Below are 25,199 nucleotides of genomic sequence, written 5' to 3'. Positions count from 1 at the left end.
TTTTCATCTTATTCTTTAAATGCCTTATACAGTTTTCATGGTAATGTACTTAAGAGTACAGTGCTTGCTGTTGCTAAGAATAAAGGGCAAATGGTTAAGAAATTAAACAATATTATTCCTCTTAAAGGAATGATTATTTCTAAATAACAATACAATTTGATTGCTGCTCCAGCATATCAAAGGAAGAAGCTGTACCTACTACTTCTGTGTAGAAGAGAATATAAAGTGAGGGAGGCATTTATGAAGATCTTCTTTCTTTGGCTGCTTGATCTGAAGAAAGGCAGTAGTAAAACAGTTTACTGAGATAAAATATCAAGAAGAGTAAAAGCCAAACTAAGTTTACTAATGGACACATGAATTGAATATCAATTTGCAAAGTTCACGTGAAGATGCTTTTGATGTTCTGATAACCTTTGTAAATACGGTTGTAGGTTACAGAAAGATCTCTTCATCTTTGGATATGAAAAATAGCAAGTGCTTGAAGTGTTTTGCTAGGTGGGAGTGCAGTTTGGATGTGCAGATCAAGTAATTGTACTTTTATATTATATTAAAATTTTTTCATTTGCTACACCCTTTTGCTATTGTCTTAAAAATACAATTCACTTAGTCAATTAGATAAAAGTATCTAATTAATTTTAATTCGTGTGGATGTGTAGCATGGATTTTGCGGTATGTATCTTTGCTAGAAAAGGTTTGGCAACTCTGGGGACTAGAAATGGGCTATTTCTTTGGCAGGAGCCCCCTGCTGAAGTAGAAGCAGCATGCTGAACAGAAGTATGTTACAGGCCTAATGAGGTCTCTGAAGGTCAACTTGGAGTGTGCTGATCCAATGCACAACTAAAACTGATTCACATCTATGTGGAACTTCTAGGAAGTTCCAAGGAATATTTTTATTGTAAAGTTGGGGCAAGGTAATAGGTATGTGGTAACAGACTTCAGAATGTGGTGGTGTGAAAACTACTTTTGATTAGCAGTTACTTTTGCTGTCGACTGGGGATTGGGATGGAGGCAAAGTCCATGGACAGTTTTCCTTCTTTTTAAAATATCTGTTTTTCAGCAGTGCAAACTTACTGGGATTTAAGTCAAATAATTCTGTATTGCTTTATTAATTAACCTTCATAATCTGTGTGCTTGTTTTTCAGCAAACCTGATATGTCTCGGTTGAGGTTGGCTGCAGGGAGTGCTATTGTGAAGCTGGCACAAGAACCTTGTTACCATGAAATCATCACCTTAGAACAGTACCAGCTGTGTGCACTAGCCATAAATGTAAGGAAATTGGGTGTGTTGTGAGGGTTATCATCAAATATATATGTACATATGTTGTATGTTGTGTATATTTCTGCTAACTTGATTTTATGCAAAACCCTCAGATTTGATATGAGTGTATTTTTGTCCTACGTAATCCCGGAAATCTATTTTGGGTGAGAATTGGGTATGTTGGACTGTGGTGACAACAGAGAACTTTGCTTCTTGATACTTGGGTAGAATGCATTTCGAATGTGGAGGCCTTCGAAGATAGTTGGCATCCTTTAAATAGCAGAAGAGGTAGGAGAGATTTTTCTCTAGATATAGGGAGTTGTCATCCTGAACTTCTGTCTGTGAGCCCCAAGTAGCAGAAGGGAAGTAACTTTCAAATTGTAAGTAGAGATGTAGAGATCCTCCATGTTCCTGTCTTGTAAACTTTGTAAATTCTGCAGAATCTGATTGACCTTCATATTTAACAAACTTTAGATTTTAAGCTCTTTTGGGACAGGAATTCTGCCTTTACTTCTCCCTGAGGCACCTAATGGATTATGAATACTTATAAGTAACTTCTCCAGATCTTCTTGAGGTTTCCTACAATTTTCTTTCTTTCTGCCAGACTGTCAAGTTCAGATCCTCAGAGGCAGAGTAATTGTAATGGTTTCAGTGAGTTTTGCATTTCTAGGTTGTACTGTATTAATTTCTCACAGAGACTATCTGTGTATTTGTGTTTCAGATGTTTGCATATGTACCTATACATACATATGCGTTTATGCTTAGCAGTAAAATTCGTTTACTGATGGTAGACTCTTAAGATTTTAGAATAATAGATAATATTCCTTCTTGGCACAATCAAGTCTAGCCACAGATTAGGACACTCAGGTGACATCACAGCCGACTCTAGTATTCAGTAACTTAATTTACAGCAAGTTTTCTTTAAATGGACATATGAGAAAGCAGATTAAATAAAAGGAAAGGCAAAATTTTAAGAGTTGTAATGATTGCACAGGTTCTACTATGGTGCTGTGCAGCGTATTGGATTTTTTTTTCTGAGAGAATGCCATTCTCTATGTGGAATGATTGAAGTATAGAATACATGATTAAATGTTGTTGCTCCCTGCTATGTTAAGGTTGTGGTGGTAAACAGAGACTTTATGATGATTAAATGCATGTAGTTTTAGTCATTTTAAAATAAATTATGTATGCGTTTGGCCAGACCTGTAACCTCACCAGCAGTTAAGTTTTGATTTGCAGAACAAATTTATATGTCAGCAAAGCTTCATATTGAAATAGAATAGAAAGTAATTGAGCATGGTGCTGAGTACTTCAGTATTTAACAGACCTTAAGATCCTATTTAAGATTTAATAAGATTTGCTGTTGAAAATGCCATTCTAATTATATTCAGAATAACGCTTTTAGATTGCTTAAGTTGCATAAAAAAAACTTGCTCAGTTGCCTTCAGCAACTGTTTGAGGGTGTTTTAATTGTTTAAGCAAGTCCGTCAGTTTTCAAGAATCAGGGTCATGTCTGAGGGGCAACATACAGCTTTGTAAATATATGTATTTTTTTAAAGTTAAATGGTATCCTTCTGATGAATTGCAATTAAATTCAGAAAGTAGATAGGTCAGGCTTATGTATGGTTTATGGTTATGTAGTTGTATGCTGGAAGAAATGTAGAACTTGGTTGAGTTTGGTCCTTCTTCCTCTCAGTGAACTAGTGTACTGAGGTGATTTAAAGGTTATTTTTCACATTAGGAGATAAATAAATAAGAATCATGCCAATTTGTGTCTTGCAGTGAAGTCAGTAGCAATGAACTAACTGCCTTTGTCCTCTGAGTCAGGGAGGACGACTTTGTCAGCATACCAACTCTGCACAACTCTGTTCTAAGCTTTCCAAAGATGTTAGACCTAGGTGATGTTAACAAGCAGAAGAGGGCTCTGTGTTAGTCTTCTTCTGGGGGTGGATTTGCTGTGAAGGCAGGTTTTATACCCATGCAGTAGATCATGAGCGTATCTTACAGATAAGATTTGTAGTCTTGGGTCACTGCAGCTGCATCGGTCAGCTCTGGCTACAGAAGGCATTTTGGAGTTTCATAATGGGTAGAGGAAGACTATGGCTTCAAGCCCAGATGTAAATGGGGCTTGATGTATTTCTTCTGGATTTAATTTTTGGTTAGGGGGATGAAGAGGCTTTTTTTTTCTTTTTAAATCACATTTTTCGATCCCATTTGTAAATTCGGCAGATTCAGTATTACCAATGGCTAGGTTTTGTCTCTGTTCTTCCTGTTGGCTGATAGCTGGAAACCTAAATTGTTTCTGGTTTCAAAACTGTCATTTAACTAAAATAGGTACTTATTCCTTTTAATGTTCTTTTTTCATATTTAGAGATAAAAAAAAAAATCTTTCCTCTTGACCTTATTTTGGCAGGATACATATGTCAAGCTGCTTAGGGAGTCTTGTTTACAGCACACTTTTCTCTGCATTTCCTAGTAACTGTTTTCCACACCTGCTTCTGTTAACCTTTCTTGGCTTTGAATGGTGTCTTAAAGTATGTAGGTTATTTTTTATACAAAGAGTTTTGAAGTTCATATCTCTTCTGGAAATATGTTGCCTAATAGATCATAGGGAGTACATTTGCCCCCGTTCGTACTTTGTTTTCTTTGCCAACGCTTAGTTACAGGTTATTCTCTTCTGTGGTCAGTCATGGTTCATAGGTTTTTATATCATAGTGGAAATGCTTGGTAATCTCGTAAGCATGTGACCTTTAATTTTGTTGAATTTTATTCTGTTTCTAATGTTACTGTCTTGATGAAAATTTGTGAAATTGCAGTAATAAAATCAGCACGGTTACTAGTGACTAAACAGTGTTTCAGTGCAGATGTTCACCTTCGGCCCCCCAAACCAAGTGGTCCCATTGTAAGCAATTTCATTAACTTTGCCTCAGTACTATGCCAAATTAATCCTTAGATCCTAAGTGCATTATCTTTCTCTACAGCTTGAGCCTTAATTTTTCTTCTCACCTTCAGAGAAGCTTCAGTTGATTAACTCAATTTAATTGTTCTGAAATGGTATAAAGAAATGTTCCGACAATTCCTACGTTTCTGTGGTGGCAGGGTCTGAACTTGATTTTGGCATATTTACCCAGTCTTCTGTTTTATTTCACAACCTGTGTTACTTTTAGAAAGGTTTACTGTTTACTTTTTTGTTTTGTTTTTAATAGGATGAATGTTACCAAGTGAGACAAATATTTGCTCAGAAACTTCACAAAGGGCTTTCTAGACTACGGCTGCCACTAGAATATATGGCTATTTGTGCACTGTGTGCAAAAGATCCAGTGAAAGAGAGAAGAGCTCATGCTAGGCAGTGCCTTGTGAAGAACATAAATGTCAGAAGGGAGTATCTGAAGCAACATGCAGCAGTTAGTGGTAAGAGAATAGAAGTCACTTTTTGGTACAAGTGCTAGAGTTCACAGGTAAATGTTAATAGACTGTGAAAATATTGTCTTCTGTTTTTTTTTGTTTTTTTTTTTTTACACAGAGTGGCTGTAAACTTTTGGTAAGTTTCACTCAGAGGTATTAAATGAAAACTGAAAATAGAGTCCAGATTTTCTCTTGAGTTTTTAATAGGCATGTCTGAGATCTTTCCATTTCTTTAAAAGCTGTGTAAATGCTTATGCCTATATTAGAAGTGAAGCAGATTTTCAAAGGCAGATGTGTACTGTTTGAACTTAATGGTTAATTATGTTGTAAGTGAAGTGGCAATGATTAATTTTTGGTAATTAATAATATGCAACCTTAATGACATTATAAATGCTGCACTAAATTGACGCTCTTTGAGCTGCTGTACTGAGTAGCTTCTTATCTTGTCTTATGCTGGCAAAGAGCTATATTTGTAGGTACTTCAGGATGAGTTTTTGTAATTCTTTTCTTCCTAGTGACAACAGTCTGATCATAGGAATACTTTTTAAGTTGTTATGAACTGATGTGAGCTATTTTTCTTTTATAAAATCAATCCTTGTCCCTTTTGACTTACTTGAAACTGCACACATACAATATGATAACACTGGTATATCAGCGTGATAATGTGGACCTTTATGAAGAGCTCAGGGCATTTTGAGTAAGAGATTTTGAAAGTTTTATTTCTTTGGAGGATTACTGATGGTTCTCATCTTTGACATTTTTGAAATGATGTGGATTTTTTTCGTCTTGTCTTAGGGTAGACCAAACCTGGTTTGTGAATCTGATCTTGCATATGCTGTCAGATAACGGATTTCATTCTAGATTTATGAATCACAGACTTTGTATTAGCCATGCCAGTCTGTGTGTGCCTCAGTCCCCTTAGACTTAAATCAGAGAATGTCTGCAGAGAAATCCTTTTGTGTATTGTTAATTAGACTTCAAAAAAAAAAAAAAGCCAATACTTTTTCTCTCTGCTCAATAACAGGTAAAAAAAAGAAAAATCCATTCAGCAAAAGCCTTTAAATCATCCTAAGACTATTCCTCTTGAAAGCTGAAAAATCTTTTCAGTTACATAGGAGGAAAATATAATAATTTTCATACAATGAAACATAATTGCTGATTTCCTAATTGTACTAAGATAGATACTGTGAGGTTACTATGAAAAAGTCTGTGGGAAAAATGAAGCAGAGTCTTGGTGTGAGTGGCTTTTAATTCAGTAGCACCTCGAAGTGTGCCTGACAGTTTCTTGCTAAAAAAAATTAGTGATTCCATTGAATGGATTTCTACTGTTATCCATGAGGACTTTTAATTAGATATAGATTGCTGGAATTTTTGGGGGGTTACAGTGTTAGCTTTATGACATTTAGATTTACCAGTCTGAGCTTTTAACAAATAAATAGTCTTGAACTGTTTGTATCTTGCAAAATCATTACTGCAGTGTAGTACAACTGAAGCCCAGGTAAGATAGTGTTGTGCGTGTGTGTTGCTCTTACTGTAATGACACTAATACCTACTATTCAAGTACCTACAAGAAGCTAAGTATGAGAATCTGCTTCTTTGATCAATGAAATTATTTTGGGGAATTTATAAACTGATGGTTTTGTGATATGCTTTTTCCTGAAAACTCAATAAAGGTGATGAGGATATTATTGGAAATTTGGGAGGACTTCAACATTTGTTGAAAAGATGGTAAATTTCTATATACCTTGCCTGAGGAAAATTTCCTAAGGACTGGTACCAGGCAGTAAAATGTCTCTTTCCTCCATGCTGACAGGATGGCAGGAATTGCACTGAGACCTCTAAGTTCTCTAAATGTTCTTCAGAGTGGAGGGTGCTCAAGAAGAGGCTTGTTTTATTTTGTATCTACTACCAGTTCTATCTGTGTATGGACTTGTCTTGCATAGGAATCTTTGGTTTCTACTGTTGGGCTTTTACTTGCAAGTCAGTGAGTAGGAACATTACAAGAGTAAAACTTCTATTTTTTTAACAAATTTCTTTCCTAACTGCTCGTAGATGTCTGTTGTGGATTTTTGGCACGTTCTAGTTGCAAGAGCTTGTACTGTAGGTCCGTGATGCCACCCTACCTTTCAGGTAGTGTCTTCCTTCGTTAGAGATGAAGGAAGATTGTGTAAATACTATTTTTGTCAGGGTTTAAGTACAATGTGTGTTAATACTTGTCCAGTTTCTCTTTTAAATGTATTTGGTTCACTTTGTTTTCCAGACCCTGTTGGAACTATTGCTGTAGTTGTCTTAGAAAGTATACAAGGCAGGAGGTCATTGTTCTTAGGCTCTTGATGAGACTTTTATTGAAGTTCAAAATTAACATAAATAATAGCAAAATGATTTGCCTGGGATATGTCTTAAGGCAAGGCAGTTTTGCTAGCATTTTGAAATCATAATTGTTTTATTTTCTTCCCCACCACTTCTTTATTTTTCTTATTTAGCTGCACAAAGCTGATGGACGAAATGCATGACAGTGCTTGAAGAAGCGAAGGATGTTTTTTAAAGTTAATAGTTGAAAGTCAGTTGGAACACATTAAAATTTTCTTTGAGAAGTACACTGGATTTCAATTACATAAACATAACCACCCAATTTCTTTGTATTTCAAGTTTTATTTGTTCTTATACATCATGATGGCTTACATTCTGTGTAGTAATTACTCCTGTAATTTAACTGGATCAACTGCATTGGCTGTGTAAAGGTGTATCCTTGGAACTTAGCAGCTTCTGAAGCTTAGCAGCTTCAGTGGGTCTTCATAAATTTTGAATTCTTTCTTTGCCGTTATGACTGAATTCAAGTATTTTATGAAAGCTGTGAAGCAACCATCATTATGCAGACCTTTATAAATGGGATAGAGTAAGACTTTTTCACGGCAATTATTTATTCAGTCTTGTGAAATCTACAATAATGATGTATTCTAATTTATGTGCACAGTAGTTCTCAAACACATCTCATGAAAACATATATTAGAGATAAAAAATAATTGTCATTGTTTTAATGTATTTTAAAATAGATTTCAAATAGAATTATGTATAATGATTTACAGAAGTCTGGTCGTCTTATTCACAACCTAATACGGGGTAGTTAAAAGCTTACTGAAGGAAGGCTTTCCAGACTTTCCATGTCTTTCATGACCAATCACTTGCTCAAAAGTGTGGATAGATATTTTCAAATGCACAGCCAGGAATTTCCTCCCTTACTTCATATGTACATTGAAGCATTTATTCATAGGCATGTTTATACTGTGAATTTGCAGTTGTCACTGGCACTCAAGATCAGATGCTTTTACTGTAGTAATGCTCATGAGGCACTAGCATGCCTTGCCTATTGCCCTGTCTGTTGCACAGGATACAGGTTTAATAACTTCGGTGTGCTGTATATCCTCCAGTACCTCTCAGTCATTAGAAGAAGGTAGTGTAGATCTTTTCTCATCTGTCTTTATGTTGTCATTGTCCTGTGTGATATAACCTTTTCATTCTGGTTTTCTATATCAAACTTTGAGGTGCTGCAATTCACTCTTCACAGTGTTAGTTATGAATTTGTTACCTTATGGAACGTGCATTTTGTGGTCGTGACTCTGAGAGGGCCTTTGGCCAGTAGTCCTTTCTTTTTGAATCCCCTTAGGAGAGTTGTCCGTCTGACTGTTCTGATGTAGAAGACTTTTTACTGTCATACTTGCTTAGGACTATCTACAAGTCTTGCAGGATGCTAGAAAAAGTTTTGAATGCTTTGAATATCATAATTCAGTTGAGATGCTCTGCTCAAGTGGGATTGAGACTTTCTGACTCAGTCCACTACTACTTTATTGTGGTAGCTGCTGTGATAGCTGTTAGGTTACCTTCTGTCTCTTCTCTAAACAAATGAGGTAGGCTGTAGGTTTGGAGAACATTGTGGCTATTTGACTGCAAATCTTTATTTTCACTTGTTTTTTGGAAAAAGTGCACTTCTTTCTATTCTCTTGACAGCAAGACTCTACACTGCAGTGTCCAAAGAAGGAATAATAGCTTACTCTGCAATTGTGCTGGTCTCAGATGTAGCAGTTAACATGGATTTTGTGACCAGTCTTCTGTTTTTCTGAATACAGGATTTGAACCAAGGAAAGGATTGGGGGGGTAGAAGGAACTCTAGCTGTGTTCAAGATAGTTAGAAAATATCCAGCCCTGAGGCATGTTTAAAATCTCAGTTTTTACATGCACAAAACATCTACACATCAACAATCAGATGCATATTAACAGCAACGTTATGAAGAAATAATAGGCCCACATGTACCTACGTTTTATCTTAATGTATGCTAACCTTAAATTTTGATCTTTCCTTTTGTAGTAGAAAATATTCAAGTAGTAGGAAAATGTATTTCTTGAGAGTCTTTTGATGCATCTTTCTTTTGCTTTTTAGAGAAACTCTTGTCACTTCTGCCAGAGTATGTTGTTCCTTATACTATACATCTTCTAGCTCATGACCCAGATTATGTCAAAGTTCAAGACATTGAACAACTCAAGGACATTAAAGAGTAAGACTACTTTTAATACTGTTGTTTGAGAGGATTATAATAATTTAATTTTTATTTTTAGTAAAATTTTAATTTAAAAAAGTACACTTATACGTTGTCCAGTATGTGTAACGATGGCAGTTATTTCTGTAAAATATGGTTAGAAATGGTATGTATGCTTTTTTAATGCTCTGCAGTATCTTACAGAAGAACCTACACTTTCTGCTCATCTTAACCTTCATTTCTTTCTTCTAATGAATTTGTTTGCTGGAGTTGAAATTGCTTAAATCTGTAATACCAGTAAAACTATACCAAGCAACTTTCTGAAATGTGATTTTTTAAAATTGTTTTTTTATTTTTAAGGGTGGGAATTTTTTTGGCATATTCATGAGAAGTACTCCCTTTCTTCTTAGGTGTTTGTGGTTCATACTGGAAATACTGATGGCTAAAAATGAAAACAACAGTCACGCGTTTATCAGAAAAATGGTAGAAAACATCAAACAGACAAAGGATGCTCAAGGACCAGATGATGCAAAAATGAATGAAGTACGTGATACTTTATGATTGGAAACTGTATTTAATTTTGGCCTGGTTCTGGAAATGAGATGCTTTGTTTTTGTCTCGGTAACATTATTAAACATTACTTTTAGATAGAAGTAAACTGAAATTTTTACTCTTTTTAATTTGTCCAGTTTTTCTGCTTTGTAATATTTCATTTGAAAAGTGCAAGACAGTAAGCTTAGTGTAGGAAGAAAAATACATGCATGAAATGTCTCCAGTTTGTACTGTGTAGCGAATGTATCAAACCCTGGTCTTGTTTTCGAGGTTTTTGTATCACATAATACATACATTTGTCACTTCTCTGCTTTTCCCAAATAGTTTTTTTTTGGCTTTGTCTTTGAAACCATGGCATACATTATTCGTAAGTGTAGAAAGATCATGGAAGCTAGCTTTGTTTAACTGCTGAGTGTGCAGTGCTTTTGTCTTCTGCTCCTACGTTTTAGTACCTGGTAATACACTGCTTAATATGGATGCTACTGTTAAATGTTTAAGATACTTGTTTTAAATCTGAGCTCTTGTAGTTCTGTGCTTGGGTTGAGCTGCAGCTCTGTGGAGAAGGAGCTGGGGAGTCCTGGTGGACAGCAGGTTAACCATGAGCCAGCCATGTGCCCTTGTGGCCAAGAAGGCCAATGGGATCCTGGGGTGCATTTGGAAGAATGTTGCCAGCAGGTCAAGGGAAGTGATCCACCCCCTCTACTCAGCCCTGGTGAGGACTCACCTGGAGTATTGTGTCCAGTTCTGGGCTCCCCAGTACAAGAGGGACATGGGGCTCCTGGAGAGAGTCCAGATAAAGGCTACGAAGATGATGAGGGGACTGGAACACCTGTCATATGAGGAGAGGCAGAGAGAGTTGGGCCTGTTTATCTTGGAGAAGAGAAGACTGAGAGGGGATCTTATCAATGTGTATAAATATCTGAGGAGAGGGTGTCAAGAGGATGGGGCCAGACTCTTTTCAGTGGTGCCCAGCAACAGGACAAGAGGCATGGAGCATGAATTGAAACACAGAAGTTCTAGCTGAGTGTGAGAAAACACTTTGTTACTGTGAGAGTGACAGAGCACTGGAACAGGTCACCCATGGAGGCTGTGAAGTCTCCTCTGGATATATTCAAAACCCACCTGGATGCCATCCTGCGCAATGTGCTCTAGGTAACCCCGCTTGGCAGATGGGATTGGGCTACGTGATCTCCAGAGGTACCTTCCATCCTCAACCATTCTGTGATTCTGTGAAGATTTGCAATGAACTTCTGATTATTTTTTGTTTTTTTTACAGAAACTCTACACAGTCTGTGATGTAGCAATGAATATCATTATGTCAAAGAGTACAACATACAGTTTGGAATCCCCTAAAGACCCTGTACTTCCAGCACGATATTTTACTCAACCTGACAAGGTATACCTTGGAGTTTAATTTCTCTTGAGATAAATCTATTTAAGTCTTTGTTAGTTGTAATTTGAGAGCTCTGTAGATCTTGCCAACTTTAGACTTCTCCCTGTCTTAATTTAGTTGAAGATACGAAAACACACATACATGTAAGAATTTGTATACGTACATACAAACACTGCTTTCTTTTTTCTTTTTTTTAAGGAGATGTTCAGGTTAAAATTTCTAAAGTATAAAAGATATAAAGAAAATCTTTTAGTACTACCTCCAAAATGTATATATCTTATTCATTGACTTTGTTGTTGTTTTTTTGCCTTTTCTACAGAATTTCAGTAACACCAAAAATTATCTTCCTCCAGAAATGAAGTCATTTTTCACTCCTGGAAAGGTCTGTGTATATATATGTGTGCATATATATATATATATTATTATTTAAAAAATAATAATAGTAAAAAGAATAACTGACCTGTACAGTTTAAAAAACAAACACAAAAACAACACTTCAAGTTGAGGTTAAATATGTTTTTCCTGCCTGAAGGTTTTTATAAACCAAAAATAAACAAGTAGAGAGAATGAGACGGATAGAAGGAAAGACTGCTACTATGTATGCAGTGGTGGTGGTAGTAGGGAAAGTCTGAAGCCTTTTAAAAACAGAGACAAAAAAAATGTCCAGTGTGAGTTTGAATGTCTATGTGCTTTTGAGCTCTTTCTGTATTCGCTTATTGATTAATGTTAAACTGTAAACACAGACATGTAAGTTCTTAAACTGTATTTAGTTCTCCAATGTTTCTTATGTTTTGGAGAGGATATGCTGGTTTTTTTCATACTTAGAGCAGAGTGAATCTTTTATAGCCGGACTTAATTTTATACTTTAATGAAAATAAAATCAGCACATCAGTGGTGTGTATCTGGGAAAAAGGAACATTCAAAGCTGCTATGATGTGCGTGTTGAACAGTGTGGATTTTGGTGTGTGTGTTTGTTTGTTTGTCTTGGTGCTGTCACCAATTTGAGACATAGCTAGAATCTAATACCTCAATAGAAGAGGGATCATCCTAGATATTGTGAAATCGGGGGAATGGTCTTAAATTGTTCAACATTTTTGTACACAGGTGTTTGGCATAAAGGAACATTGTCTTTAGGAGTAACTGAATCCTTTCAACTCTCTCAAAAGTTAGTATGAGCTAGAGGTATTTGGCATATCTGAAAGATAATCCACTTAAATAAATAAACTGAAGCTCACCACTGTCTGGAAATTTTGGCTCCTATTAAAAGCCTAACCATTTTCAAATCTCTGTGCATGAAGCATCAGTTGTCTCCAGAATATTTGCTTTTGAGGTTCTCATTCATTTCCAGTTGAAGCTAGCATGGTTTGCCATTACAGCTAAGCCAGTTTAATGGCTTGATGCTGAAATTACTGTCCTACTGCTATTTCTGTTTTGCCAGTTCAGGTGTTTATCTAATCCAAATGGCAAGCTGGTTCAGGCAGCCACATCAGCTGAAAGCAAACCGTACAAAAGGTGCTGAAATGACTTACTGCAAGGTCAGGTGAGCACCCAGTAAGAAGAGGATAGAGTTATAGGGGTTGAGAAAAGAATATTGGTTTTAGTGGCAGCTAGGTATTTGATTGCAGCTCTGTCAATTTCCTTCTCTTGTCATAACTTTCATATTTAAATGTTTATTGCGTCATATTATAGTTAAGATACTGATCACAGAAAGTGAAATGTGTGAATAAGCATAGTACATGTTAACAATATCTAAATGTGTAGCTTAAAATAAAGGAAATATATTTTTGGTTTCAGCCCAAAGCAGCCAATGTTCTTGGAGCAGTTAACAAGCCTCTTTCGTCAGCAGGCAAGCAGTCTCAATCCAAATCTTCACGAATGGAAACTGTAAGCAATGCCAGCAGCAGTTCAAATCCAAGCTCTCCAGGAAGGATCAAAGGGAGGTTGGTAGTCAACAAAGGGGCTTTGATATTTCAAGTATTTGTAATGGAAACTTTGAATATTTCTATAATGTTTTCTAAGTGGGAAACAGAATTATATTCTCTTATTTTGAAGTAAAGTTATAGTAGCACATTGTATAATGAAAACCATGAATTTGGCTTTCTAAACCCAGAAATAAAGTTGCTGTTAGAGAGAAGAAGAGGAGGAAAAATGTTCAAGTACAATCACAGAAACAGAATCAAATCACATCCATAGATGGTTGAAGGAGGGAAGGAGAGCCTCATACTTTTTTTAATATATATATCACTTTTCTTTTTAATACATATATATATACACACACACATCTGCATGTACTAGGAACTTTGTAGCCTGCTGTAATGTTAACATGTCATAGACAATGAGGACTGGTAGGCCAGTGTGGTGATCTGGTATTAACTTCCTCCTCTATAACTCGTCCTGCACTTTGCTGGAAGTAGCAGATAAACATTTCTGGATTTTAGTTTCTGTGGTGGAAGGGGTGAACATACTGCAGTGTTAGAGTTGTCCTCCTCTAATTAGCTATCTGTAAAATTTATACTTTATTTAGTATTTATACTTTATTTTTTTCTTAAGTTATCAATCTCTGTGTCTTATGTTTGTTTGTTTAACCATTAACAATTGTATAGTCCCCACTATTCATCTTTCCTCACAGAAAGACTGAGAGAAAATTATATTTGAAACTAAGACTAAAATCATTTGATTCTTCTGTGACTATTTAATATGTAATGTTAGTCTGAATTTTGTGCAGTGCTTTTCAACAAATACTTACAACTCCATGAAAATCACACAGACTTATTTCTTACAAGTCACACAAGTTCATATGCAGAAATACACTACTGGCTAAAGACAGATTAGAATCCAGCTTCTTCATATCCTGTGAAATTAATCTGAGACTCTTACTGTTCTACATCCGGTCTATTTAAAAAAATACTGCACTTGCAGCCTAACCTATTCTGTCATCTTCATGGTTTCCCCAGCTCACCTAAGTTAAACTGATTGGTCAGGTTTCTCACATCTCTCAAGAAACCTGAAACTCTAGACGGGGGCTTGGGGAGCAGAGTCCCTCCCTCTCTAAGAAAAGAGCAAGATCAGGACCTCCTGATGCAACTTAACTACAAGTCTATGGGGCCTGATGACATGCCTCTCAGGGTCTTGAGGGAATTGGCAGATGTAGTCACCAAGCCATTCTTCATCATATTTAAAAAGTCATGGCAGTCAGGCGAAGTCCCCCGTGACTGGAAGAAAGGAATCACTCCCATTTTTGAAAAGGGTGGAAAGGAGGACCTGGGAAACTACAGACCAATGAGCCTCACCTCTGTGCCTAGCAAGATCATGAAATGGATTCTCCTGGATGCAGTGTTAAGGCACATGCAGGGCAAGGAGGTGATCTGAGACAACAAGCATGGCTTCACTAAGGGCAAATCATGCCTGACCAATCTGGTGGCCTTCTGTGATGGAGTGACTGTATCGGTCAATAAGGGAAGACCAACCAATGTCAGCTACTTGGACTTCTGTAAGGCTTTTGACGCTGTCCCACGTGACATCCTAATCTCTAAATTGGAAAGATATGGATTTGAAGGGTGGATCATTCAGTGGATAAGGAGTTGCCTTGAAGGTCACACCCAGAGAGTAGTGGTCAATGGTTCTATGTCCAGGTGGAGGCCAGTGACAAGCAGTGTCCGTCAGGGGTCGGTCTTGGGGACTGGTGCTTTTCCATGTCTTCATCACAGAATCACAGAATTGTAGGGGTTGGAATGGACCTTGAGAGATCATCAGATCCAACCCCCAAAATGAGATAGACAGGATCGAGTGCACCCTCAGCAAGTTTGCAGATGACACCAAGCTGGGTGGTGGGGTTGATACCAAAGAAGGAAGAGATGCCATTCAAAAGGACCTGGACAGGCTGGAGAAGTGGGCCCATGTCAACTGGTTGAGGTTCAACAAGTCCAAGTGCAAGGTGCTGCACCTGGGCTGGAGCAATCCCAGACACAAGTACAGACTGGGAGAAGAACTCACTGAGAGCAGCCCTGTGGAGAGAGACTTTGGAGTTCTGGTGGATGAAAGGCTCGACATGAGCCAGCAGTGCGTGCTTGCATCCCAGAAGGCCAACTGCATCCTGGGCTGCATCAATAGAGGCATGACCAGCAGCAGGTGGAGGGAGGGGATTGTGTTCCTCTCTGCTCTGCCCTTGTGGGACCCCACCTGGAGTGCTGCGTTCAGGTCTGGGGCCCCCAGCACAAGAAGGATGTGGGGCTGCTAGAGCGGGTCCAGAGGAGGGCCACAGAGATGATCAGAGGGTTGGAACGCCTCTCCGATGGGGGCAGGCTGAGAGAGCTGGGGCTGTTCAGCCCAAAAAACAGAAGGTTCCAGGGAGACCTCATTGTGGCTTTTCAGTACTTAGAGGCATCTTATAAAAAGGATGGAGAGGGACTTTTTACTCGAGTAGATAATGATAGGACAAGGGGGAATGGTCTTAAACTAAAAGAGGATAAATTTAGACTAGACCTTAGGAGGAAATCCTTCACTGTAAGGGTAGTGAAGCACTGGCACAGGTTACCCAGAGAGGTTGTGGATGCCCCATCCCTGGAGGTGCTCAAGGCCAGGCTGGATGGGGACTTGGCCAACCTGATCTAGTGGGTGGCATCCCACTAGGCTGGTTGGAACTAGGAGATCTTTAAGGTCCCTTCCAACCCAAGCCATTCTATGAGTCAGTATGCATGGTATTTCCTATTTAATATGACTGAATACATACACACAAGCTTACATCTGTTAAGGTGATGTATAAAACCTGCCGTAAGTTATTGCAATTTTTTTTTACTTGTAGACGTAAGAATGTCTTTCTCTGTCCAGGCAGTGCCCAGGACAGGGAGTTGAGAGCTTGTGTATCTGAATACCACTTGTCTTTTTAATGCATAGCATATTTATTTTCTGTAAAAAGATCTTCGCTCTTAAAAGCAACTTTTTTCCCTTATTCCAGCCTCAGGGCAGATCTAAAAAAAACCCAAAAAACTACTCTTGTGTATTGGCTTTTGTATATTACCTTTTATATGTGGGTCTCAGTGTTTTATATATGCAGGAAGTACCATTGTCCACATTTACATATGTAGAAACTGAAATAAAAGTGTAATTGCTTACATATTATATGCTGCCATAAATAACAAAAAGCTGAGGGATGAACTGCTCTCTGAAATTTAAATTTGCTGCTCGGTTGCCTGGACCTCACCATAATGAAGTGTTTACGTTTTAGTTGGTCTTTGGGGATCTTTGATTGGAATATGAAGTTTATGCAAATGTATACAAATACACAAATCTCTTCTATCTCCTTAAGGCTTGTCTGTATCAAAAAGCTCAGTTTTAACTGAGAAAGATGATCAATTTGGCTTATGATTGACATCCTCGTTCTGAGAATTAGGTGCTCTATTTTGTGATATCACGTGATAACTGTAGTACCCAGAGAAAAAGGTTCTCTCTGCCAGATTTGGCTTAGGAATAGATTTCTTCTGAAGGTTGTTCTTAATATATATATTTTTTAATAATTGCCTGCTATATTATAATAATGAAGAGAACAAATGTTTATTGATTCTAGGCTTGACAGTACTGAAATGGACCACAGTGAAAATGAAGACTTCACACTGACTTCGCCGTTACCAGGGAAGAAAACTGACAAAAGGGACGACACTGATCTTGTAAGGGTGAGCTGTTTGGTTGCGTTACAGATGTTTGTTTCACTTTAAATCACCAAGACTTTAAAATAAAAATTAAATTAATGTGCTGGTATTTTGTATGATTCAGGAAAACGTGTTCTTCTAATCCAGATATTTTACATGAAACTGAGTTAATTTTGTAAACTACTGAAAAGTGTGCTTAGAGTTAGAGGTGAAAATGTGATGAAAAAAATTTCCAATTTGTCTGTTTTACATGTGTACCATACGTTACCTTTGCATCATATTGACCATTTTTGTAAGCTTTCAAGATTGCCAATTACAATTTGCAGGATATAGACGGGAACAGATTCTGCTAGAGTTAGGTCGATGACAATTAGTCCATGATTTGCCTCATGTTCAGGATTCATTGGTGAAGTATTTGTTACATCGTTCAAGTTGATAGCTAGCTTGGGCTTCTGTTCCCCAGTATACTGTAGGTTTTTTGTGTGTGGTTGATGGTTAGTTAAAATGTAGCTGTGGAAGAATTAATTGGATTAACTTGAATGATCAGCTATACAGGAATTGTGGGGGAGCACATTAACCTGTCTTAGATTTCAGATTGCCTTCTGAGGTTGTAAAATTCTGTTTCATATATGGTTTCTTTGCTTGTAGCTAGCAAAGTGGTAATACCTCAATTGCAGTGTTGATACATTATAATTCTCACCTTTTTTGGTATTGTCCCATCACTGATGCTAAGGCATGTTCTCCTTTTCCAGCCAGCTGTGTTTTTCTTTCAACAGCTCTAAGGAATAGCAGCTGCCAGTTCTCTGGTTATCTTGAATAACAAGAGGGCATCATGATTTGACATTGGATTTAGAAATTCAGAGAAGAGTTTTCTGAATAGCCATATGGATTCTGTTTTTTTGCGTATAACTTGTACTTGAAGGCAGGAAAAATGCTTGGTTCTGAGTAGTAGATATTACAAGTATAAGTTGTAGCATGGTTTTATTCTGTCTGATTGTGTGCTGTATGATTTGCCACAGGCTTTAAGTCAGAGTAAGCTAGCTAACTGATAGTTATAGACCTAATGCATTTACTGAAATTATAAACAGGCTAAACATTTAATCTCAAGCAATATTTACGTGTGTGTTATATCAGAATACAGCAGAAAAACACCAAAGAAAAGTCTTAATTCTAAGAACCGTTCAAATAAGACTTTCATATGCCACTAGTGAACTTCATTTTTTGTTCCTCGTTAACTTTTGGCAGTCTGTAGTAATTGTAGTAATTTGGGATATGCATGAAACATGATACAAACAAGATCATATGTATTACAACTGTATTTTCTGAAATCTATTAAGGATGTGCTATATCTGATGTCACTGCTAGTTGTCTGACTGCTAGACTGTCTGACACTTGGACTGTGCACTTAGTCATATGGTCTAAACTTTTGGGTAGACCTGTGTGGTGCCAGGAGTTTGACTTGATGATCCTTATGGGTCCCTTCCAACTCGGGATATTCTGTGATTCTCTATTTTTCTGTTATGTCAGTCTGTTGTGTTTTTCTGGGTTGCTTGGAACATAGAAGGCTACTGCCTAGTAAAAATATCCTGAATTTTTGCTTGTCTTGAAGTGTAGATAACCAATTAAGCTGTAGTATCTTGTAGGAAACCGACATGTAATGAAACAAGAAAAATAAGGAATCTTTTGTCAGTTTAAAAAAATCCCTATCCTTAAGCACAATATTTCATAGTATAACCTTGGAATTTGCTTTCTTACACTTGGCTTTCCTTTCAACTTTAGATTTTTCAGACCAATCTTGCCATCTAGATACATGCATTCTTTCTAAAAACAAACTTTAAATGATGTAACACCAACTAATATGTGTAAGTTGTTAGTAAACTTCACTTATTTTAATTACAAAACTATTTTAGCAGTTTAATTCAGATTAGGGAAAGTAAGGCAGTTGTTGAAAGCTCTAATTCTTTTGCTACAGATTAACAACTTTGTTTAAAAAAGAAAAAAAATAGTTTCTGTTCTGATATGTTGCGTCAGCTGTAAATCTGAAAGATCTGAGAGTCCAAACGGCTGCTGACATGCAGTAGTTCAGAAGATATAGGTTGAATTCATAACTGACAAAACTTAAGTGATAAAGCAAATATAATGCAGTATTTCACATACTTCTGAGGGCATTTGTATGTCATTTTGAATATGTAAGGAAGCTGCTCAAGGTGATTCAGAATTCAGTTTTGTTTCTTTAGGGCTAGGGAGCAGACTATAACAAGTACTAACAGAGAAGCAGAATTTCCGCTGGGGACCAGAAAGTCCAGGTTTTAGAGATGTCACTATTATTTAGGTTATTTGTCCAGATTATAGCATAGAATAATATACTAGTTCTAAGGCTTCAGAACATTTCACCTGAGGGAGAAACTTTGCTCTGAGACTCATAGATACAACTGTACTTACCTGGTAAAAGCAGTTGCAATGTGACAGATGGGAACTTTCACTGCAAAAGCAAATAGAATAGGGAATAACAATAGCTGTGATCTAGATCAACAGTTTTGTCACTGAAACCATGAACTGGCATAATATGTCATCATTGTTCAAACATTCTCCTTAACAGTTTCTTTAACAGTTTCTGTTCTGAAAGCTTATGATTCAGAAAGGGTTCTACCTTTCTTCTAATGTAATATTTTGCTGAGCAGAGCAAATACTGAGTCTCAGTGCAACTGTGGTAGCAGTGCTTTGGCAACTACTACTAATTCTTGTGCTTTCCTCTACAGTTACAAATCCAAGTTGCCCACCACCTCCTGTATTTAATGCCTTGCCACTGCTGGCATGGGAGTGTGCAGGGCATAAACACCCCACAACTCAAAATAGAGCTTAAGCATCAAATTGACCATTCCCATCCTATATATTATCTTTATATTTTCCTAATGATAAAAATGTAGGTATGAATGTTTAAACCAATTGCGTTTGCCATAGTCGAGGATACAGAGGAGGAAGACCTAATATACTTATGTGATTTAACTGTTCATCTTTGAAATAATCTTTCTCTCTTGTTTAGCATTTTATATATATACATACATGTTTTTATACTTTTGAAAAGGTTTTAGAAATGAATATGGTAGCCAATCTCAATTTCTTGTGTAACCTGAAGGCTCTTTGTCTTGTTGCGGGGAGGTCTGTAGCTTTTGTGTGTGTGACGGTTCAATATGGCAGTTTAATTTTTTAACTTAAAGATGTGATCTTAACTTTTCAGTCAGAGATTGAGAAGCCTAGAGGAAGGAAGAAACCAACTATCACAGACTCAGAAGAGAAACTAAGCATAGATGACCTGAATAAACTGGGACAAGAGCAGAAACTTAGAGGTAGTCAACGGGGAAGGAAGAGACCTGCAGTTGTTTCAGAATCTGATGAAACACAATGGCAAGAGGAAAAAAGGCTAAAAGATGATGTAATAGAAAGTGAGGATGAACAGAACAGTCCACCAAAGAAAGGGAGAAGAGGACGCCCTCCCAAAGCAAATAATGGGGGAACACCAAAGGAAGAACCACCAGCAAAGTCATCAAAAAGGAGCAAAAAAAAACAAACGCCAGCAGCAGCAGTAGAAGAGGAGGAAGAGGAGGAAGAAAGGCAAACTGAAAACATCGAACAAAAGCCCAAAGGCAGGCAAAACAGGACAACGAAAAGAACACAGCAGAGGTAAGTCTGTCATCTTGTAAGCTGCATCATTTTTATCCTTGGACATTAGTTATAATTTGATACTTTGCAATTTGGGTCTTCCTCAAAACAGAGCAGAACCATCTGAAACTAGTACAGTTGAATCAGCACAGTCTACGCCACAGAAAGGACGAGGAAGGTCATCAAAAACACCACCATCACAGCAAAAAAAAGTGTAAGTGGTGAATATTTTCTGAATTTGTGTTTAGTAAAAATTTAAAATATGCCTCTGTGCCCCCAAACAATCATTTCCTGAAAACATTTCAGAATACTTTAATTGACAGTTATCAAAATAAATTGCCACTGTTATTTCTAAAGTGTTTTCCCCAGCTGCTTCTCCTAGAGCATCTCAAACTAGAGCAAATAGGCTACAAGTAAATTTAATGTGCTCAGGTAACATTATACGTAGCTTTGCTCTTCTAGGAGAAAAGTCAATAAAGTACGTGAGGGCCTTGAGGATAAGGCTTTATTAGGACTCCAGGAGCAAAAAGTGTTCCTGTTTGTTCTAGACAGGGAGGAAGAATCAAATTGTTACTCTTCACAATACCATTTCACCACAGTAAATCTGTTCTGATTCTCCTTAAATGAAATGTCAGTGACTTTCTAATTTGTGGCCTCCTCCTTGTAAGGTAATGTATTATCCACTTGAATCATTTCCAAATGAATAAAATGTGCTTATAGTCTATGGATAATAGTTCTAGAAAATTTTCAGGTGTGTTGAGCTACAAAATAAAGGTAAATTCTGTGGCTGGCTTCATTTTCTTGTACTTACTGTAGAAACTACAGGTATCTCTGCCTTTTCTATACATGTACATGCAATATATGTAAAGCAGATGTGTACAAGTGGACAGAAAAATAAAAACTGGAACATGGAAAAGATTTGCAACATACTTCTCCAGGACCTGGTGTTAAATGCCTTAGGGCATGACTTACACGCATCTTCGGTTTGGCATTCTGTATTATTCTGTTGCCACTATTGTTTTTCTAGCTTCTGGGCTTAGCATCCTGTTGATCTTCCTCTGACAGGATCCAGATTTGTGTCCAGTTTGCCTATCCCTAGCAGTCTTTTTTTTTTTTCTACATGCCTGAACTCCTTGCTACACAAATTTCTACCCGCTGCTTTGGCATTTTGCACCCACAGTATCCCAGCCTTTCCAGTGTTCTGTTTCCTACCTCTTTTCACTCATATGTGAAGAGATGAACCTAGCTTGTTAATAATTCTCCTGTTTCCTTTTCAATTCTGTTACTTCTGCCAGTGTCTTGGAAAGCTTCAACTGGGCTATTCTGTATTGTTTTTTCAAAGGATGTCAGGTTGCTTGGTTGGTGCTGAAACTCCAACTGTACTATAATTATTATGTGTAATTCAGAGGTTTTATTCTAAACCGATTTTATCATGGTTCTCATGACTGAACATTCCCATCACATGTATGGTTTGAAGCTGTCAGAGAATGGTTGTTTTGGATCTTTATGACCCCCACTGGGGATTGAAGCCTGCTGTCTGCCTGAAACAGCATTTCTGGTTTGAGTTCATCCGAAACCTCACCTAGTTTGGGTGCACCGAGACAGCTTCTCAAACCAAGCCAAAGTGCAGTAAGTGGGATGATTCAGTGATTTGATTTCAAACTCTGCTAATGACACTAACCAAAATGGTAATGTGAGTGCAGCTGTAGTTTTGGATACATATCCAGTTGTCTTTTTTATTTTTAATTTTCTTTTAAGGTCGGGAGGATGTAGGGGAGACTAGTTCTCATTTTCAGCAGCTGGAATGTTTTTTTTGCTCATGGTTCAGCTCTAATAACTGACTTAAGATATTGTTGAGTGATTGTTCTTGATTATCCTGATTAAGGTAGTATCCCGATTATCCCTAGCTCTTAGCATGAGCTAGCTTGGAAGATTTGCTTTTAGGTCCACTATAGTGTTAATTTCATAAATAGCAACATGCGAGTTCTTCTAGGTCTGTAAAAATATACATGCAACTACTTAAATTCTGTGGTGTATAAACTGCTAAAGAAATAGAAGACATCTATTTGTTCAGAAGAAGAAATAAATAAAAGTTGCTGTCTGTTTGCCTTTTCCTGGTCACTGGTTACTGTTGTGTGTCAGCCTTCTTGGCATGTGTTCAGACACTGAAGAGGAATATCTGTCCTGTCTGTAGATGCAAAAATGGTTCAACGTTGTACTCCTGGTTCTTTATTCTGGAAGAATTTGGTTTCCAGTTGCTGTTGCTCATCCTCCTACTTACACCTCTAGTGTTCTTTCTACAGATAAATTAGAAAGGCATATAATATGTACTATATAAATGGAAATTTTAAGGCTGCTGTTCTTACAAAGAGGAATGTTTGTTCTCTTCCAGAGTTTATACATGTGCAGACCCATATGGCGTGAAACTGATCTTTTTTTCCTTCTGATTTTAGCCGTGCAGGACGTTCCAAACAAGCAGCCAGTAAGGAGAATGAATCTAGTGAAGAGATGGATGTATTTCAGAGTACTTCACCTGTCAGTGATGACATTCCCCAGGAAGAAGTAATGGAAGAAGAGGAAGTCTCCACAATCAATGTAAGAGAAATTCCTTAGCTTTTTTCTCTTTTTTTAATCTGTAGTGTCCTCTCTGTATTGACTGACTTACCCTGTTCTTGTAAGTGTCCCCGTAACTTAACCTTCCTTCTTGAAAATGAATGAGGTGTTTGCCACCTCTGTGTTTTATAGTGGCACTGCAGTGTAGTTTCTTATACAATCTGCATTTCTCAGAAAATATCAGTTTTTGTCAAGTATCTTAAATATTGAATTCTGTGTAGCTTTTTTAATCTGAGTTGCTTAGTACATCATGGGAATTATTTTCTAGGCAGCTCGTACCTATTTTTGTCAGCTAGATTATAATAGTGAGTTATGTTTCTTTATGCAAAAGAGGAATGCAAAATGATTAGCATCAGATAACAGTTACAGAAACTTGGAGCAGAATTCTAAACCATTTTTTTCCTCTTACCAGCATATGCAAATATGTTAAAATAAGTTTATGTATTTAATTCCTACAAATATGTTAGAGGTGTTAGTAGTAATACTGAAGATGTAATTGAGAATGTCTTTCAACAAATCTGATGATTGAAGTATCTGAGGATCTGAGGACACTAGATTGTTTTTTTTTAACACTTGAAAGATGCAGGCTTACTAATACTAAAATTTATGTCCAGGCCATTGATCAAGGCTTGCACCTATGATAAAACGAGTGATTAATGATACTGTATACAGTTACTTAAATACTATGATGAAGTAAGCATTTTTCCCATAAACTATGTTTATTCTTGACTTTTTTCATAACTTATTTTTTCTGTTAAATATTTAAAATTCTTTTTCCCCCAAACAGGTGCGTCGCAGAACTTCGAAAAGGGAAAGGCGATGAGTGAGCATGTAGTTATCAGCCTTCCAGGTGAAAGCTTTGAAGAATGCTTTTAATATAAAGCTTGAGACTGAACGAAGCTGTTAGTGCACAAATGGGGTTGCTGAAAAAAGACAAAGCCTATTTTACTTTTACTGCCCCTGCATTTGCAGTCCCTAGGTCACAAGCTTTAGCCACACACATGTTGATATCATTAACTGTGGATTTTTGTGAAGTGTAATGTGCGCTGGCTTTGTAGACATATGAACTAAAGAAGAATACTGTAAATAGTTCTTTTTTTAATGTTTCTGACTTCTAAAGTGCTTGTATAGCTTTTATCCGCGGCTTTAAACTGACAGTGCCCCACTGTTTATTGGATCTATTGATTTAAAAAGGAACAGAGTTTGTTAAAAATTGATCTCAAGCAATATCTGTCAGTGTTCGTATTTGTACTCTTGTTGACATTTAACTGTGAAAAAAAATCAGTTGAACAAATAGTGCCACTTTTGCCACTATTTGTTAAGAAGAAGAAGAAGAAATGCAATAGTGTTTGTTTCCTTCATGAATCTAACCTAGTGTTTACCTTTAGGCACCTACCTATCATCAGAGGTGCTAAATTACTTTCTTTTACAGTTGAACAATGTTGGATAGAATAATACAAGAGATGCAAATTGTGGAAGAAGTTGTTTGACTTGTTTTACGCCTCAGTATTGATTCCAGACTTTTCTGGACTTCTAGTGGCATTGAAAATTCAAAAAGGATTTAAAATATTATAATTTTAAAAGTGTGTTATTAAATAATGTACTGAATACCCTCCCCATTTTATCTTCCCCATCAGTTTTTATTAATCTACTGTATCAATAAAATTCTGTAACTGAGTTTTTAATAGTCTAGTATGTTAATGTGTATAGATATTTCCTTCTGAACATGATGTTCACAAAGAGCAAATTATTACTACATTATAATACGAAATCTGATATATAAACATTAGTGAAAATACAGTTCTTATTACAATGTAAAGTTAATCACAAAGAAAAATTTTATTGATGCAGTGTGTCTTTATAAAGCTGTTCTTGAGAGCCAAGTGTTTTGTATTTTATAGTGAAGTTGCATGTTTATGAAAAATGTGCTGAAAATGGGATGTAATGTTTTTTTGGAAACTCGTATCTAGCAGTAGTATATGGTAGGTTGCCTCATGAGAGAACCTTCTATTGAAAGTTTATTGTACTTTTCTCTTTTTTTTTGTGAGCCAAATTTTTTTGGTATGAAGAGCTAAGATTTTGTTGAATGATTGCAGTCAAGTTGTTGATGATTGCAGTCAAGGTATTCAAGATTTGAATGAA

At 36.9% G+C, this 25,199-nt stretch overlaps 1 protein-coding gene across 3 annotated transcripts in view; it reads left to right on the top strand.

The window, feature by feature from the left end:
- The window catches only part of PDS5B (PDS5 cohesin associated factor B), a 111,821-nt gene extending 87,079 nt beyond the window's left edge, over positions 1–24,742 (top strand). The window contains exons 24-35 of one of the 3 annotated variants that reach the window (XM_048048072.2): positions 1,143–1,266; positions 4,464–4,668; positions 9,098–9,212; positions 9,605–9,737; positions 11,023–11,142; positions 11,459–11,521; positions 12,934–13,079; positions 16,703–16,808; positions 20,023–20,465; positions 20,557–20,658; positions 22,898–23,039; positions 23,845–24,742. In XM_048048072.2, coding sequence (XP_047904029.2) covers positions 1,143–1,266; positions 4,464–4,668; positions 9,098–9,212; positions 9,605–9,737; positions 11,023–11,142; positions 11,459–11,521; positions 12,934–13,079; positions 16,703–16,808; positions 20,023–20,465; positions 20,557–20,658; positions 22,898–23,039; positions 23,845–23,880 — 1,735 coding nt within the window. In that variant the 3' untranslated portion in view covers positions 23,881–24,742. The remainder of the gene's footprint in view (positions 1–1,142; positions 1,267–4,463; positions 4,669–9,097; positions 9,213–9,604; positions 9,738–11,022; positions 11,143–11,458; positions 11,522–12,933; positions 13,080–16,702; positions 16,809–20,022; positions 20,466–20,556; positions 20,659–22,897; positions 23,040–23,844) is intronic. The other 2 variants (XM_048048074.2, XM_048048075.2) reach the window with 2 other exon arrangements.
- The last annotated feature ends 457 nt before the right edge of the window (positions 24,743–25,199 follow it).

The sequence above is a fragment of the Anser cygnoides genome, chromosome 1, assembly GCF_040182565.1.
Source record: "Anser cygnoides isolate HZ-2024a breed goose chromosome 1, Taihu_goose_T2T_genome, whole genome shotgun sequence".
NCBI lineage: Eukaryota > Metazoa > Chordata > Aves > Anseriformes > Anatidae > Anser > Anser cygnoides.
Note: the sequence above shows the minus strand (reverse complement) of the source record. Positions and strands in the feature narration are given on the sequence as shown.